This window comes from Temnothorax americanus, unplaced genomic scaffold (assembly GCF_048541705.1).
Source record: "Temnothorax americanus isolate GAGA-0224 unplaced genomic scaffold, ASM4854170v1 Scaffold25, whole genome shotgun sequence".
NCBI lineage: Eukaryota > Metazoa > Arthropoda > Insecta > Hymenoptera > Formicidae > Temnothorax > Temnothorax americanus.
The window spans coordinates 57291-73218 of NW_027509391.1; the positions used below are offsets into that span (position 1 = coordinate 57291).

General features: G+C 34.4%; 1 protein-coding gene across 7 annotated transcripts in view; it reads left to right on the forward strand.

Moving 5' to 3' along the window:
* Kcnq (KCNQ potassium channel) overlaps nt 1–14903 on the forward strand; it is a 53138-nt gene extending 38235 nt beyond the window's left edge. For all 7 annotated transcript variants that reach the window (XM_077408751.1, XM_077408743.1, XM_077408746.1 and 4 more), the window contains 3 exons: nt 2688–2844; nt 4432–4554; nt 6694–14903. In XM_077408751.1, coding sequence (XP_077264877.1) covers nt 2688–2844; nt 4432–4554; nt 6694–6795 — 382 coding nt within the window. In that variant the 3' untranslated portion in view covers nt 6796–14903. The remainder of the gene's footprint in view (nt 1–2687; nt 2845–4431; nt 4555–6693) is intronic.
* The last annotated feature ends 1025 nt before the right edge of the window (nt 14904–15928 follow it).

The window sequence follows — 15928 nt, forward strand, 5'->3', positions numbered from 1 at the left end:
AACGCGGACTCCGTTACAAGTAGAATAGAATATGCCTTTATTCCTCAACGAAATTTAATTTCGCCAAAATCCTGTATTAGTTTCCCTTCATGCATCCACTCGAACTACTAAGGCTCGAATTCCGGTCCTTTGAAAGGAGAACCGAGCATACGTGAGCTCGGTCTGTAATATCGTCGAAGAAAGTTGCTTGCAACTTGGTGATGTAATCTGCAGCCGCGTAATCTGATCGTCATTTTCATCGCACTTTTGCATTTACACTCGCGCATTTTTCAATTTTTATCATCTATTATCAATCACTTCCAACTGAATGATAGCCAAGTGAGAAATAAAAATAGAGGGTATTGAATATTACCTTTGAATTTGATAGTTTAATAATTCAATTCAATACCACATCTGGCTATTATGTGTATATTTGAATCGGACCGGTGCAATCTATCTATACGTTTCAATGTAGCGGAGCAACATTTTCTGATATATATAATAAAATCTGCTCGACTTCCATTCGTTAAGTATTAACAGCATCTTTGAAATAATTAGACACCGGAATATACATATATACATATATGCGTTTGCGTGTGTGTGTAATCGGAATCCCTCGGGCTAAAAATATTTTTTTACATTTTAATTGCACGTCGCATTAAAGTCCGTAAAAGAAAGGCGATGAGGGTTGAAGAAGGGAGGCCTTTCGGCGGCATCATTGACATTTCGAAGAAAGTCGGTTCTGCGGGCGCGAATGGAACGCACGATATTCCGCACAAAAGGCCCTTTTCGTACATTCGCACGGGCTCGTGACTCTCGTGAGTGCTTTTTCTACCGCGCCATTACTTCGCGCCTGTACGGAATGACCCAGATTTCGCGGCGTCGAATGGATGTGCTCGCCTCGCCCGTTTACGTATACGCTCGAAACTTGTAGGTACATAAAGACACACTTGCCAGATTTTTCTCTTCCAGCTTCACTCAACCCCTTTCGCTCTCGGTTCACCTACTTCCGCCTGAAGCTTTATACTCGCCAACTAGAGAGCATCTCGTTTGGGTATCTTTCAGCTATTCATCATCGACTACATCCGCTCGATTTTGTTTAAAAACATCATTTTATGCGTCTCGCTACGTGAAATCAGATCCTTCAGTCTCTTTTCCCTCTTCTTTCTTTCACACACACACATTCCCGTCTTTTTCATCCTATATATTATTTGCTGTATTTTTGTTTTTTATTGTTCGGTTATATTGTACGAGTTACACTGAATATGTTCTTACTTTTTATTTAATAACATTAGACCTATTCTTTTTCATTTGTTTATAGAAACAAGAATAATAGAATTTTATTTTATATTTGATTTTTTATCTCAATAGGATTAAATATAAGAGCACAAAAGTTTTGTGACGTTAAACCTACTCGGGTGCCATGGTTTCTTTTACAACATATTTTACTCGCGCGGACGAGATATATTACATATATGTCAATTTTCATTGTTTTCTTTGATATTTTTGAATTAAATAAAAATTGATAATATTTTCTATAATACATTCTCCAAATAGAGATAAATGCAAAAGTTGTCTTTGAAACATGAAGTAATATATTTGCATGCACTAAATATAGTAATATATGTAAGTAGTATAATATATATATGATATTATTAAAAGATGAAGTGATTTATATCTCAAATCTTATTTATATTTCAAAGTATAAAATAAAGCCATCTATTTATCCGTCTGTTTATTACTGGCTTTTCTTAGTAACGATCAAATGTTCTATCATGACGCTTCATAAATGCTTCTCACAACGTTTTGCCATTGTATAAAGCACTCTATCTCACGTTTACACTTATGACAAAAGCATCTGGTGAAGGAGCTAAGCGTTCTCGGAGACGTAAATACCTGAAGAATATGGGCGCTCTTCTCAAGAGCATATTCTCCCGCTTTCTTCGGTGAAGCGCCGCGCTGCGCCGTGGGAACGAGATGTCGAGAGCCAACGGATGACTCGCGCAAAGTCGAGAGAGAAGAAAACCAATATTTTGGTCAATATACGTGTGATAGCTTGTGATCCGAGTTATTGAATATTGACGTGTAATAGTGCGTTTGACACAAATCAATTTTCCAACTCGTATATAACAATTATTTCGCGCGCTACGGATTACGAAAAGGATATAGACGTTACGTCGTTACTTTATCTCGAAAACAAACTTATTTATTTCCGAGGTAGGTTACATGGTTATCCTAATAGAGACTGTTAAAACGTTAGTGCCTTTAGAAGTAGCTGTGAACGTAGGATACTTGATACAATTTTACGTTAACGGGGTTCAGCGTTGCACTAAAATAACCGGCGGTTATTTCTAACGATGAAAGGGAAACGAGGTGTATCAAGTTGCGTCTTGCCTCTTGCCACGACGTGATCGACTAAGAAAATTAAGTTAGCGAAGATTGCAACTCGAGGAGGAATCAATTTCTCTCCTCAATTGAATCGAGAGAATTTGAACCACTTATAACATCAAAGTAGCTCGCGATCGGAAGTTGTCAAAATGTTGTCAAAATGATATTTCAATTACGGTAAAGCTTTCGCTCCGGAGCATATTTTTATCTTTAATGATATTTTACAATTACACGCATAAAACAAAAAGAGAAAGATGAGTAATGTATCCTTTCTCTGTTGCAATTTGCCAGTCTGAATTTCGCCTTTTCTCTCTTTTTAGGTTGACAGAGGCGCACCGGAATGCTATTCGGGCGATCAGGAAGATCAAGTACTTCGTGGCTCGCAGAAAGTTTCAACAGGCTCGGAAACCGTACGACGTCCGTGACGTCATCGAGCAATACAGCCAAGGTCACCTAAATATGATGGTGCGGATTAAGGTGAGTCGATCCTCCATCCGGAATATACATCTACCACTTTGAAGAGACAGCCGGTTATTTTAGAGAACATCGTCTCTCTAACAGCGTTCGCGAGACGAATCGCGGTGGCTCTCGACAAATCATACCAAATCATTTGTCGTATATAATGAGTTAATGACACGCGATAGGATAAATCTGTCCCCCGTGTAATAAGCAGTAATTGCTCTTATTTGACAGATTACTGAGCGATCCACCAATAGCGGCAATAGCGAATCCCGGTCCCGTGTTTAATCGACCGTGCGCGATCGTCAAAGATTAGAGTCCGACACGCAATATCGAAGGGTATGTCGCGCCAAGTTCGTGTCGGTTCACAGGAAAATGTAACCGTCGCTACACGGCGCAAAACAGCCGTCAGGCTCGGGGAATGGTCGCGGCTCACATCTACACACATCTACACGCTCATCAGGCGCCAAATCGATCGATCTCACATACGCGTGGGATCATTAATGCTTTAACACATGAATTTTCGCGGCGCTCATTCAGGGCGCTTTCGGTGACGCTTTATATGAGAAATACTCTGTATGTTCGTAAGAGTAAAAGGAAAGGTGGCAGGTACAAAATCAAAAGGCAAAATTACTTATCTTTTTTATAATATAATAAAATAAGTTACGAAATTGTTTATTTTTAAAATAAAATAAATTTAAAATATCGTTTTTGCTCGTTTTCTGTCGTATTGTATTTTTCATAATGCTCGTTTTAAATAAATTTTTATGTATATTTTCTTCTCATCTTTTGTATGCAATAATTTTAATGTGAAACTTTAAGCAAAAATACATTTGTGATTTGTAACGGTTCAGTATATTATACTATATTAACAATTTTATCCATTTATTTATATATATAATATATTTATAATATATATAATATATTATATAATGTATATAATATATTCATCAATTAATATTAAATTGCATTAAATGATGTTTGTCGCTGATATTCATTTGTGCCTGAACAATAGATCGATTTTTATCGTTCGATGATTGCTGCGGGAAGAATGACAACGCGACATTAAAAAGCAAGCAAAGACAAAACGTCAATCACAGTAAACTAAACTTCTGTGAGTACACTGTCTTTTGTTTGCCGAAGAAGCTTCGGTACTTCGCGACGAGCGAATATAGGGTTCTATTATATGTATCTAGGAGATCGATAACATCCTCGAGCTCGGAGTTTCGCAGCGAGTCCTAATGACAAAATTTCAAACTGCTAACAGCAAAACGAGAGCTCATTTACGTATTACTTAATTATAGCGCCGCGTATAGATTCTATAATCTCGATATGTCTATTTCATATTGCAAGAATTACTATAATCTCGCGTATTCGCTCCGTTTTATTTTAATCATAAAATTGCATCAGGTTGCAGAAACGACTAGGAAACGAAAAGCTGAAGGACAATGGCGTAAAGCGATATTAATTAACAATATGAAATCTTAACGGCGAATAAAGATTTCTCTTTTTCATGTCTGCGCCGCTCGTCGACCATCGCGTTTTTCGGCGTAGTCTGGGTTATAGATTTACGAGTGGTTGATTGCACGTTCGATTTGTCCGCAGGAGTTGCAGAGGAGATTGGATCAGACCCTGGGTAAACCGGGGAGCTACCTGGCGGGAATCGACCGGGCAGGCAACGTGAAACCCATGACGATTGGCGCGCGTTTATACCGAGTGGAGCAGCAGGTGCGTTTTTCATTTTAATTACCGTAATGTTTCTTTTATGAATATGTAACTGTCTTAATTTCGTATAGCCTAGCATGTGTGTGAATCTATCTACGTATTGCAGGAGAGTGATGCATAATTGAATAACCTACTTCCAAATCCATATTTTTCAAAAATTATACTTACAAGCTTTCCACAGCTTTTAGTATTAAAAAGAATGCAAATAATATAGTTCAAGAAAATACCAAGTCCCAAAGAAAAAAGAAATATATGTAGCTCTTTTGATGTTTCACATGAATTTGATCGCGGAAATATCGCGTGTCGCAATTTTTTTAAAATTTTCTATACTATCGCTATAGCGGCATGCTAGAAAAATTTTATTTCTTTCAAAATTAACTATTATTATTAGAATTTTTAACCTTCAACAGAAATTCATTGTAAAGATTAGAAATAATAAGATTTCTCATGATCAATATTGAATTTATTATATCAAGAAGCCGTTTCAATGAACACAGACAATTTATTGAACATTTGGTTCTGTCACATGATATTCGTTGATTTTGGACTCGTATTTCATAACTTGAAAACCTTTTATAATATAAATTTTTGGAAAAATTAAAAAAAAAATTTTTTTTGCTATTTCAGTTTTATCATATTGAAACAAATTATTAGATTTGAATTAGACGTGTATTCAGCGACTTAAAAAATCTCATTAAGAATCATTAAGAATCTCATTTGAATAAAAAAAACTGACTGGAAAATATTCGATAAATTATCTACGTCTCTTATTGTTAGCTCAATAGCTTAATTGTCAATTTTTTTACTAGCAAACTCGATATTCAATCAAGAATATTAATCTTCATCTTTACAACTCTTTTTGAGAAATAAAAGTTCTAATGATATACCTGACTTTGTTAAAATAGAGTAAAACTTTTCCACACACAAACACATACCATAGCTGTAATAAAATAAAGTATGCTAAAATAGCTTTTCTTCAACTTTAATATTAAATCTCTGAAAATTTTAATAAATTTTTGAAGACCGAAATTATTTTTTGCATTAAAAAGTACGGAAACTAATTAATCTCGTTATAGAGTTTGTAAAGAAACTCACGTATTTTTTGTTGAACTACGTAATATAAATTTTTTTAACACATATTTAAAAAAATGCAAAATAGCTCTCATTGATTTGCGATGGAATCACAATAGAATTATATTCACATTTGCATAATCTTTATCAAATTATTTGCTCGGATTTTTTCGTCCTCCTCCTTCCTTTACAGAAAATTTGCATGCACACAATGCAGATCCTTCCCTATTAATTATTCTTTCGACTCACAGATTTCCCTAAGCCAAAAGAAAAAATGCACAAAATGGCGAAGAATATGATTGGGATTACATTCGCGCGTCGTTAACTAATCCCCCGTACGAGAAAAACTGATAATAGAATTAATTATTTAAAATATCATATAGTCCCATTGAAAGCATAAAATAGACGATTATAAAAATTATGCATATATTTTTTGCTTTTATACTATTGGATTAGTTTTTGTATAAATAATTGAGCAAAATTTTTAGTACAAGTAGGTATCTATTATTTGGAAATCTGGAAGATTTAAAATATTCAAGAGAATCTTTTTATGTCTGAAGAAATCAGATTTTTCGAGGAAGTTTCTCGAGATAAGAAACTTTCCTTTTTACGAAACTAAATTCTTCGAAAGTTTTATTTTTATTTTATTAAAGCACTATATTTTTAATAACAAAATACTATATAAATTTTGATATTTTTACAAGTTTATAAATAATTTAAATAGAATTTTAGATGAGTTTTATTTTATTTAAATATTTATGAAAGTTCTTTATTTTGTTTTAAAACGAGTAATTTTTTTATTTTTTCTCATAATCGTGTATAGGAAGGAGAAGGAAGTAAAAAATGTTTTGTTTTAGATAATAATTAAATTAAAATTTATTTTAAACGTGCATTTTAAAATGCTTTGATGTCTGAATAAAAATGCTTAGGAAATCAATTTAAGAATTTTTAAAGAATTTTTTTTCATTATGTATAATTGCGAATAAAACACCTCGCATAAATCGAAGCGTAAGCTTTCTCTCGACAAGAATTTACGGTCGAGTGCATCGGTACGAAATTTTCTGTTTTCAGCTGTCGGTGATGGATAAGAAGTTGGATCAATTGGTGCATGTGTTAAATGCGCTAGCGCAGAAACAGCAAATACCTTTGCGTAGTATAGAGGACGATGTGTAACAGAAAGCCCCCGGCAAACTCGTGCAATCCGTTTTACAATCGCCCATGGTTCCACGGATCTTGCCTCGCGTTACTATAACCACAGTGACGCCAAATATGTTCAGCGAGAGCTCTTAACGTGGAAGATGGCACGCGCTCGATTGTGTTGTCCCGAGCATGTCCGGAAAGTACAAATATTATAGCGAATGCTATTCGATTCCATTCGACTCTCGAGAGAGCGCAATCGGAAGACGCTGGAAACCGTGTTCGGCGTCGAAGAGATCGGTATTGATATTGGCAATATAGGCGATCTTTGTAACTCCATTGTGGCCATTCTTATATCCTCGATCTTAAGAACGATATCTCCTTGAGAGGAATACGTTGTTTACTCGAGGCTGAGATGAGTCCTCAAGTGTAAACGCAAACGACGAAGTCAAACGCACAGGATGGATAATCGAATCAACGAGGAGCCAGGGCATAGAAAGCATACCGCGTTACCGCGGTTGCTGTGCGCGCGAAATGATATTTCGTCAAACAAGGATGAAAATGTCACGAGGTAATCGCGCGGTTATTAAGGAAGGGCGCGAAGAAATACATTATTCATTGACAGCGCGAGGGTTGATCCCGCCAAGATTGGTTTTGTCGTCAGGAAGAAAGAAAAGATCATCGACTCTGTTCCATCTTTTCAGTTCGAAATGGATAAACGCCAATGGGAACATTACTTGGGCCAACTAGAAGTAATAAGAAGGAACAATAAGCAACAATGAACTTCCTAGAGCAGATTTTAATTAAACTCATAGACTGCCGATCGTTCTGCCGGTCGGCTGACCGTTCGTGAGAAGCGGCGGAACCGCTTATCGGTCTCAAAGCGATTTCAACGGTTCTGCAGGGTTTATGATTTCGAGTTGTGGTTCCGTTTTGTTTTCGATTCCCGACACGGAAGTCCCGCAAAAGTAGAACCCCAGTTCAGGACTGTCGCTCGCGGAGTGTCTCCAGTTTCCAGTTTCCAATTTTGATTTCGCGAGCGCGAGCTCTCTCGATTTATTTATATTTCGATTTAATTATTCGGCCTAGCACAAATATAGATATTTTGAGATAAGCCCGCTTGTCGAGCTCACATATTACGAATTCTCCATCTTCTTTTCCTTTTTTACGGCATTGCCCGATCGCACTTGCCTACAGCGCTTGTTCCTAAAGAGCAATACGTCTACGTAGAATTTAGATACTGCGTGCTGCTCCGTGCTGAATTCGCGATATGCAATATGTATGTACGTATCCATAATATTTAGTCTTCGATACACGCGTGAGAATGTTTTAACGAATTATAAGGAGATAAGGCGAAAAAGAAGTGTATATATATTCGTGTGGAGGCGTGTCACTCTCGCATATAAACAATATTACAATTTATATTTTGTACCTACATTACTTATGGAACATTTTAAAATCGGAGATGCACCATTATAATCTTGAATCCCGCGCGCGACTCGCAATGTTACAAAGCTTTTTTATTTTAAGATCAAAGCCGCGAACCGCAACGCGGCACGGAACTCTCAGACGAGCAGACGAGCAATCTAACAATTTTTCGTTAAATTAGATTGATCGAACGACTTGAGAAAGGACGATCGAATGACTGACTGAACCGATAAGAAGGATAGCTGCAGTTCTTATGATTTTTTGACTGCCAAATCTAGATCTAAATGAGAGACAAGCAATACGACGTTAATAAGTTCAGATAGATGGATTCGCGTCGCCTCGTGACTTGCGGTTTTGCGTTGATCGATTAGCGACCAGTCTTTCGCGGGCGGGAGAGTGTTCTTTATCAGGTGGAGATCTATCACACTTTATATATCTATTACCTCTTATTTATATATTATTATGTACATATATACACGGAGGATAGATTTAGCAACTTTCTCAAACCAAGCGGCTTCTAAGAATATTTTTAATCACACAGAGAGACATATTATATGTATATATACATACATATATATCAATATATATATATATATATATATATATATATATATATATATACCTATCAATATATATATATAGGTGTAGGGTCCAAAATTATACACATTTTACAAGACTTTCTCGTGAACCAAAACACCACACTTTACTGCTGCAATGGACGTGGTGCTTGATTCGAGCCGATCAATTCGTTGCATCAGTGGACTATACATATATCGCCGATGGAGCACACTTGATATTATATGCGTTGTGTCTACTTTGTTTTACGCGTGTGAACGAAGTTACAAACCTTGTCTCTACAACTCTACACTTATTTTTATACCATAATATTTTTTGTATTGTACTAGTTTTCTTCGTATTTTCCATGCTGAATATATACATATATACATATGTGTAAGATATATGTATAAGAGTTGTACAAAATAATTTATTATTTATGTCGAATGCTCAATTGTTCTTGAATCAAGCACAACCTCTATCGATTATAATAAAATGGTTGTCAAGAATCAATATTATATCGTTGAGAAAACAGAATTTAACAGTCATCCTCGAGGACAGATACCTTTTAAAAAATAAAGTGCTGCTATTAAATTTTTTCCTTTCTCGACCAAACGCGTTGCCGACTTTTAGTTTTTGATAAGAGAGCATAATGAATACTCAAGAAACCCTCCGATTTTGATAATAATCGTCAAATAATCAGCACACTTTTGACAGTTTTGACAATTTTACATGGCGCTCCGTGCCAGCCCGACTACTTTTTATTATTATAAATCTCGCGATGCTTGACTATCAGTTTATTATAAGTGTGTATCTCATCGAAATATGTGAAGAAAGTGCACTGGAAAAAGTAAGCAAAATACTCTATGAAACACGCTTTAGCCTAAACGTGCGTATGAGCACACACTCTATGGTGCCTCTCACTTAATTTACTCCACTTTAATACGATCGAGTAATAAAACTTACGATAACGTATAGATCATAAATGATTAATGGTAATGCAACTTATAGCTCTTGCGATACGTGATGACGTGGCGTGACGCGGTGCAACGATTTTTTTTTTTTTTTTTTTTTTTACAATTGTCACTTGTCACTTGTCACATGTCGATTTGTCGATAATTTTAATTTCGTCATGCATCTTCGAAAGTTTCACCTTTTTGAGCGACTTAAATAGATAATGGGAAATTCTTTGCACAGCGCCCGCGTAAAGAGACCTCGACAAACATCGGTGAGAAAGAACGCACGTGCTCGATGAACGAAATTTAGGTACTATACAATTATGAGTAGATAGAGATGGTTATCATTATAGAAGTAGAGACAATCAATAAACGTCATTAACGTAGCGCTATATGAAAATCGAATTTCCTTTTGCGACCTACCGAATGACATTCTCGATGTAAACGATTTAGTCAACGAAGTACGTAAAATAAGTTAATAAATTTCATTTATAAGTATGTAGAGATAAAAGATATTCAGTGACCTCGCGCTTTAAGCACATCGTTATTTCGTTGTATACATATAAATTATTATTCCGATAATTATTGTATCGGTTCGTTATTGTTCATACAACTGGAGAAAAGGTGATCTCATACGATGTATAAATCGAAAATGTTACAAGATATTTTAATAAAATTCTTTTGTATATTTTAGATTTATTTTTGTATGCGGAATGACTTCTCTTCCCAGTTGTATCAGCAATAACTATCTAATTATTTTGTGTGAAATATATTTTTTGTTAAAAAAAAGCTCAAATATATTATATTAATTAAGAACTTTATTTTTTATTCTATAAATTGGAGAAAAGAATGTTAGATTTTTAATGTATAAAGGCTATTGAAGCTTTTGCCTTTTTTAAAAAAATATCTGCGATTTGTCTAAAGATGGTTAAATTATGATTGGCCAAAAACGTTAATTACTCTTCTTCGAGAATCATGATAATTAATTATTAAAAAAAATTTGAAAAGAAATATATAATTGTAGATACGAATATGTAGAGATATCTAATATTATATCACAAAATACTCCCTTAAAGGATCTCAAAATGCAAGTAGTGTTCGTGAATCGGCCGAAAAAGTATGTAATATAATTTTTATCATTAAACGCATGTATACATTATATATAATAAATACGTAAACCCCGTGCACGCAATCGGGTTAATATATATATACACTTAGAAATCGTTTAAGGCGACAACCTAGACTTATTGCATACAAATAATGAGTTCTCTTTTCCTACAATAAATTTAATTAATGCGTATATCAATATTAAACTAGTAATAACGTAGAAGGTTATACGATCGAATCGAACGAGAAATTCGCTCCTCTCTCGCGGCTTAAAATGTGATAACACGCAATCTACTTTAGTGGAAAGTTAGAAAACCGTGTCCGGGGGATCGCCTCTCTCTCTCTTTCTCCCTCTCTCTCTTTTTCTTTCTTTCTCTCTCTCTCTCTCTTTCTGCCTGTCGTAAAACTTCAGATCCCTCCGCTCTAATTTAGACCGACACGTCGATATACATTCTCTTATCGCCGACACGTCCAACGGACTAGTCTAATTTAGTGGACACATTGCGCTAATGGTATAAAGCAGCACCACTATAACTCCCGCAAATCTCGTCTAGAACTCTAAACGGTCTCGGGTGGATCTGAACAATCGGCGAATCTTTTCTAAACGCGCGCGTTTTCGTGGATCATGTGCCTATATACTACATAGTATGCCCTAGAGTAAAAATGAATTTAGGAGATACATCAAAATCAAATCTCTCCGTTGTCTCTCTTTTTATCTCTTTCCTTTTTGACGGAACGTTTTTACGGGTCTCTCTCCCTCGAGTCACTAATCAGTGCTGGACACCTATGTATATATATTCTTTTACGTGTAAAATATAATAAATCTATCCTACAACTTCGCGAGTTATAACAGTTATAGGAAACCTACTAATACATAAAACAAGAAACTTGACACACGTTTGAAATTGCACTATTTTCGCAAGCTGACAAGCTCCTGGTTAATCAAGTCCGCGATTAAATGGCCGAAGAATAAAATAGCGACGTTATTTTTTTTTGCACCTTAGCATGTAATATAATGATAATGCATGAGAAAGAAACACGTGAGGATTAATTCGGTCATATGCATAGATTATTGAAAAATAACGTTTTACACGTAGACGCCCAGCGTGCCGATGCTAGTTCGTATAAATGTGTAAAAAGTGGGACCGTGCAACTGAAGTTTGTTTCTGCCTTCTAACTATCTATTGTAAACAGTTTTCTATGCTCCATCTATTTAATCTATTCGAATCCGGCCACAATCACGCCGATATTATAATAAATAAATAAAGTAAGATAAATAAAGAATCTATATAATTCGTATAGAGCACGATCGTGCTTTTGATAATTAGCGGAAAAACTAGCGGAAAAACTATAGTGAAGCGATAAATCGTATACGCTCTCGAACGCAGGATGATAACGTCGGATTCTCGTACACGTGTGCGACGCGCTGCTGTTAGAGAACACTTGTCGCAATCTTTATCCAGATGAAATTTTTGTTATACTTTCCTGTGATTCGAATGCGTAATAACATACAGATAGATAACAATAACGTTACAATTCGATTATTGTATAAGATACACTGTTATTGGTTATTATTAAGATATTTATTTAGATTTTAAGATTTTATCTATTTAGTGAGATCTACTCCTCCCGCGCGTGGAGGATATGCTGGTTTCTAAAGAGCAAATACAGCATACGACGTACCCATGATATTACATCGAGTGGTTTGCGTGAAATAAATGGAAGTGTGCGACGCGTTTCTTTTGCGAACGGCAATCCCAAATCACTCTCAAAATTATCTCAAAGTTTCGCAACGAAGTAATGAGAACGTGTTACCCACTCACTTTTGTATGCGTTCTATATAAACTCTTCGCACAGAAACGATCAAATTCTTAAATTTACTAACAGCATTAACGATTTGTCTGACAAACAAATTCAATAAGTGAAACCAACGTTCGTGATTTGCGCCGGAATTGATCCTTAGATTCTCAATCTTTACATACGGAGAAAAAATTGCTACTAAATTAAAATAATTCTTCACTTACGGGTGAAGGATTATACATTCTGCTATTGCAGCATAATCATTACTATTTTGGTAACAAAATAATTTTTAGATACCTACCAAAATTATCTCCAAGTAAAATTTTAATATTTTTACATTTGCTGTCCAATAACTGACAAAATTTACTACAAAATTAAATATAATGCGTAAACTTTTTACAATACAAACTTTTTTCTCTGGTCTTCTTTTATGCAGTTCCTTAATGTAGGATCAATAATAAGTCTTCTCTCTCTTCTTTGCATAATTTAAATAAGTAAGAAAAAATATATTATATTCATCTATTTTACTAAACTTTATTAAAAATAACGCAGCACAGTAGATATGATCGTCGCATATGTAAATAGTTGTAAAAAAATAAAGAAAAAAGACGATTGCACGCATAATCAAGAATTTAAATAATAATTAATTGATTAAGATTAAATATTTCCCTCCTTTTCTCGTTGGGAATTTAAAGATCGAAAATTAATTTGAAATTAACATGATAACAGGCTTCCTATGTGCGCTTGTAAAAAATTCGCCAAGTACGGGCAAACCCAAAACGACAACCATTCTTTACACAATAATTAATTTTCAGTATGAGAAACAAATGAGACAGAAATACAGAGTTCTTAACGTACTATTCAACATGCTACATATACATATATAATATCGATTATTATAAATTTATGATTACTGTTGTTAGTACAATTATGCAATAATTAACAAAAAATTGTTTTGCAAAAATAGAACAATTTTTAATTTAATTGTAATACAAACAAATAAATTTATTCTTACATATATCTTGTTTCTTTATTGGATGCCATATATTCTCAAAATTATCGATTAAACACAAACGCATGTCGCTAACTCGTTCTGTTTTGACAAGTTTCTGTCTTTGACAAGTAGCATAAAAAAATTATAGATATTTGTCCATGAAGAAGACATGTGCTTCTTGAGTGTCTGTGAAGTTGGCACTTCATTTTTAAAAATCGGAAAATTTATTAAGAGTTCTATTTGCACCCACAATAGTTCTACAGTTCCTGATGTATTTTAGAAATTGTTCCGTCGATTTAGATAAAAATATAACGATTTAAAAAAATGAGGTGCTAACTTCCCGTGACACCTCAAGTTTCAAAAATATTTATTTTTATCACGGAATTCTATAGTTCTTGAAGAGTTCTATAGTTCCTGATAGGTTTTAGCAATAGTTCTGGTCTTTAAGTATTTTTAAATAATTTTTTAATCTGACCGCTGGCACCTCAAGTTTAAAAAAAATTGATTTTTATCATGGAATTCTATAGTTCTCGAAGAGTTCTACAGTTCCTGATAGGTTTTAGCAACAGTTCCGGCCTCTAAATATTTTTTTAACAATTTTTTACTGTTACCGCTGGCACCGCACACAAGAGTAAAGTCATGAATCGCAGGCAGTTTCCATCGACTTTTTGACAGTTCTCGACAGTTCTCGCATAGTTCCAACAGTTTTTATAGGTTTTTATAGGTTAACAATTTTATAATCATTGAAAAAAAAATTTTTAATTCTTGGAAATATATATATATTTCCAAGATTAATAATTTTACAAATATATATATATATTTCCAAGATTTTAAGAATTTTTTTTCAATGATTATAAAAAATTGTTAATTCTTTTTATTGTCCTAAATTTTATTTCTAACATTTTGAAATTAGTTCTGACATCGCTATGTTTTTATTCTCAACTTTTTATTTCCTACAATTATATTTCTAACAACTTGAAATTAGTTATTTTAAGATTATTATACTTTCAGATTTTTTAAATTTTATTTCTAGCATTTTATGATTACTTCTAACATTATTTTTACTTTTTAATTTCCTATAATTTTATTTCTACAAGAAAATTTAATACTACTTTCTCTCTAAAATTATATTTCAAAATTATATATTATATAAGCTTAAAATGTAAGATTTAACAGTACTTATTAAAAAACTTTTAAAAACCAAAAAAAATAAATATTAACCTTTAGAGGGCCGGAGTAGCTCAAAATACAAAAATAACGAAAAAATACTTAAAAAAACAAAAAAAAACAAAAAAAAACAAAAAGCAAAGAAAGAGCTACAAAACTTTCTACTTTCACATAGTTAGCTCTGCATGGGTAACGCCAAAAGAAAGCTTTACACACGAATGTAACTGCTGTTACTCATTTAGGCTTATTTAGGTTGGTAACACTGTTCCTGTGCAAAATTTCGATAATTTGACCTCAGAATCGTGATTAGCGATATCAAAAACACTAAAGTTCAAATTTTAAAAATTTTCAATATTTGCCGTATCGTTCTGGGCCGTAGTAGCCTCTAAAGAGACCAGAAACGGAAACTTTTCGGAACATGGTTGGTTGTATATATGCATAAATTTTACGTAAAAAAAATCCAAGATTTTCAATGGAAAAATGCTGGCGGCCCTCTACAGGTTAAATATCGGAACTGTGGCTAAAACTTATATCAAAATTGTTGGAACTATGCAAGAGCTGTCGGGGAGTGTCAAAAAAAACCGCGAAACAAGCTGGCACTCCTTAGTTCTCTTGAAGGTGAGGCGCCAACTCTGAGAATAAAAAAGTGTTCAAAAATATTTAAAAGCCGGAACTGTGATCGATACCTACCGGGGTCTTCAGAACTATCGCAGAACTGTACGAAAATGCCGAAAAGTCGGCCAGAACTGTCTGCCTGCACCTCCGTGTTTACTCTTGTGTGCGGTGCCAGCGGTAACAGTAAAAAATTGCTAAAAAAATATTTAAAGGCCGGAACTGTTGCTAAAACCTATAAAAACTGTTGGAACTATGCGAGAACTATCGAGAACTGTCAAAAAGTCGATCAAAACTGCCTGCGATTCATGACTTTACTCTTGTGTGCGGTGCCAGCGGTAACAGTAAAAAATTGTTAAAAAAATATTTAGAGGCCTGAACTGTTGCTAAAACCTATAAAAACTGTTGGAACTATGCGAGAACTGTCGAGAACTGTCAAAAAGTCAATGGAAACTGCCTGCGATTCATGTCTTTACTCTTGTATGCAGTGCCAGCGGTAACAGTAAAAAATTGTTTTAAAAATATTTAGAGGCCGAAACTGTTGCTAAAA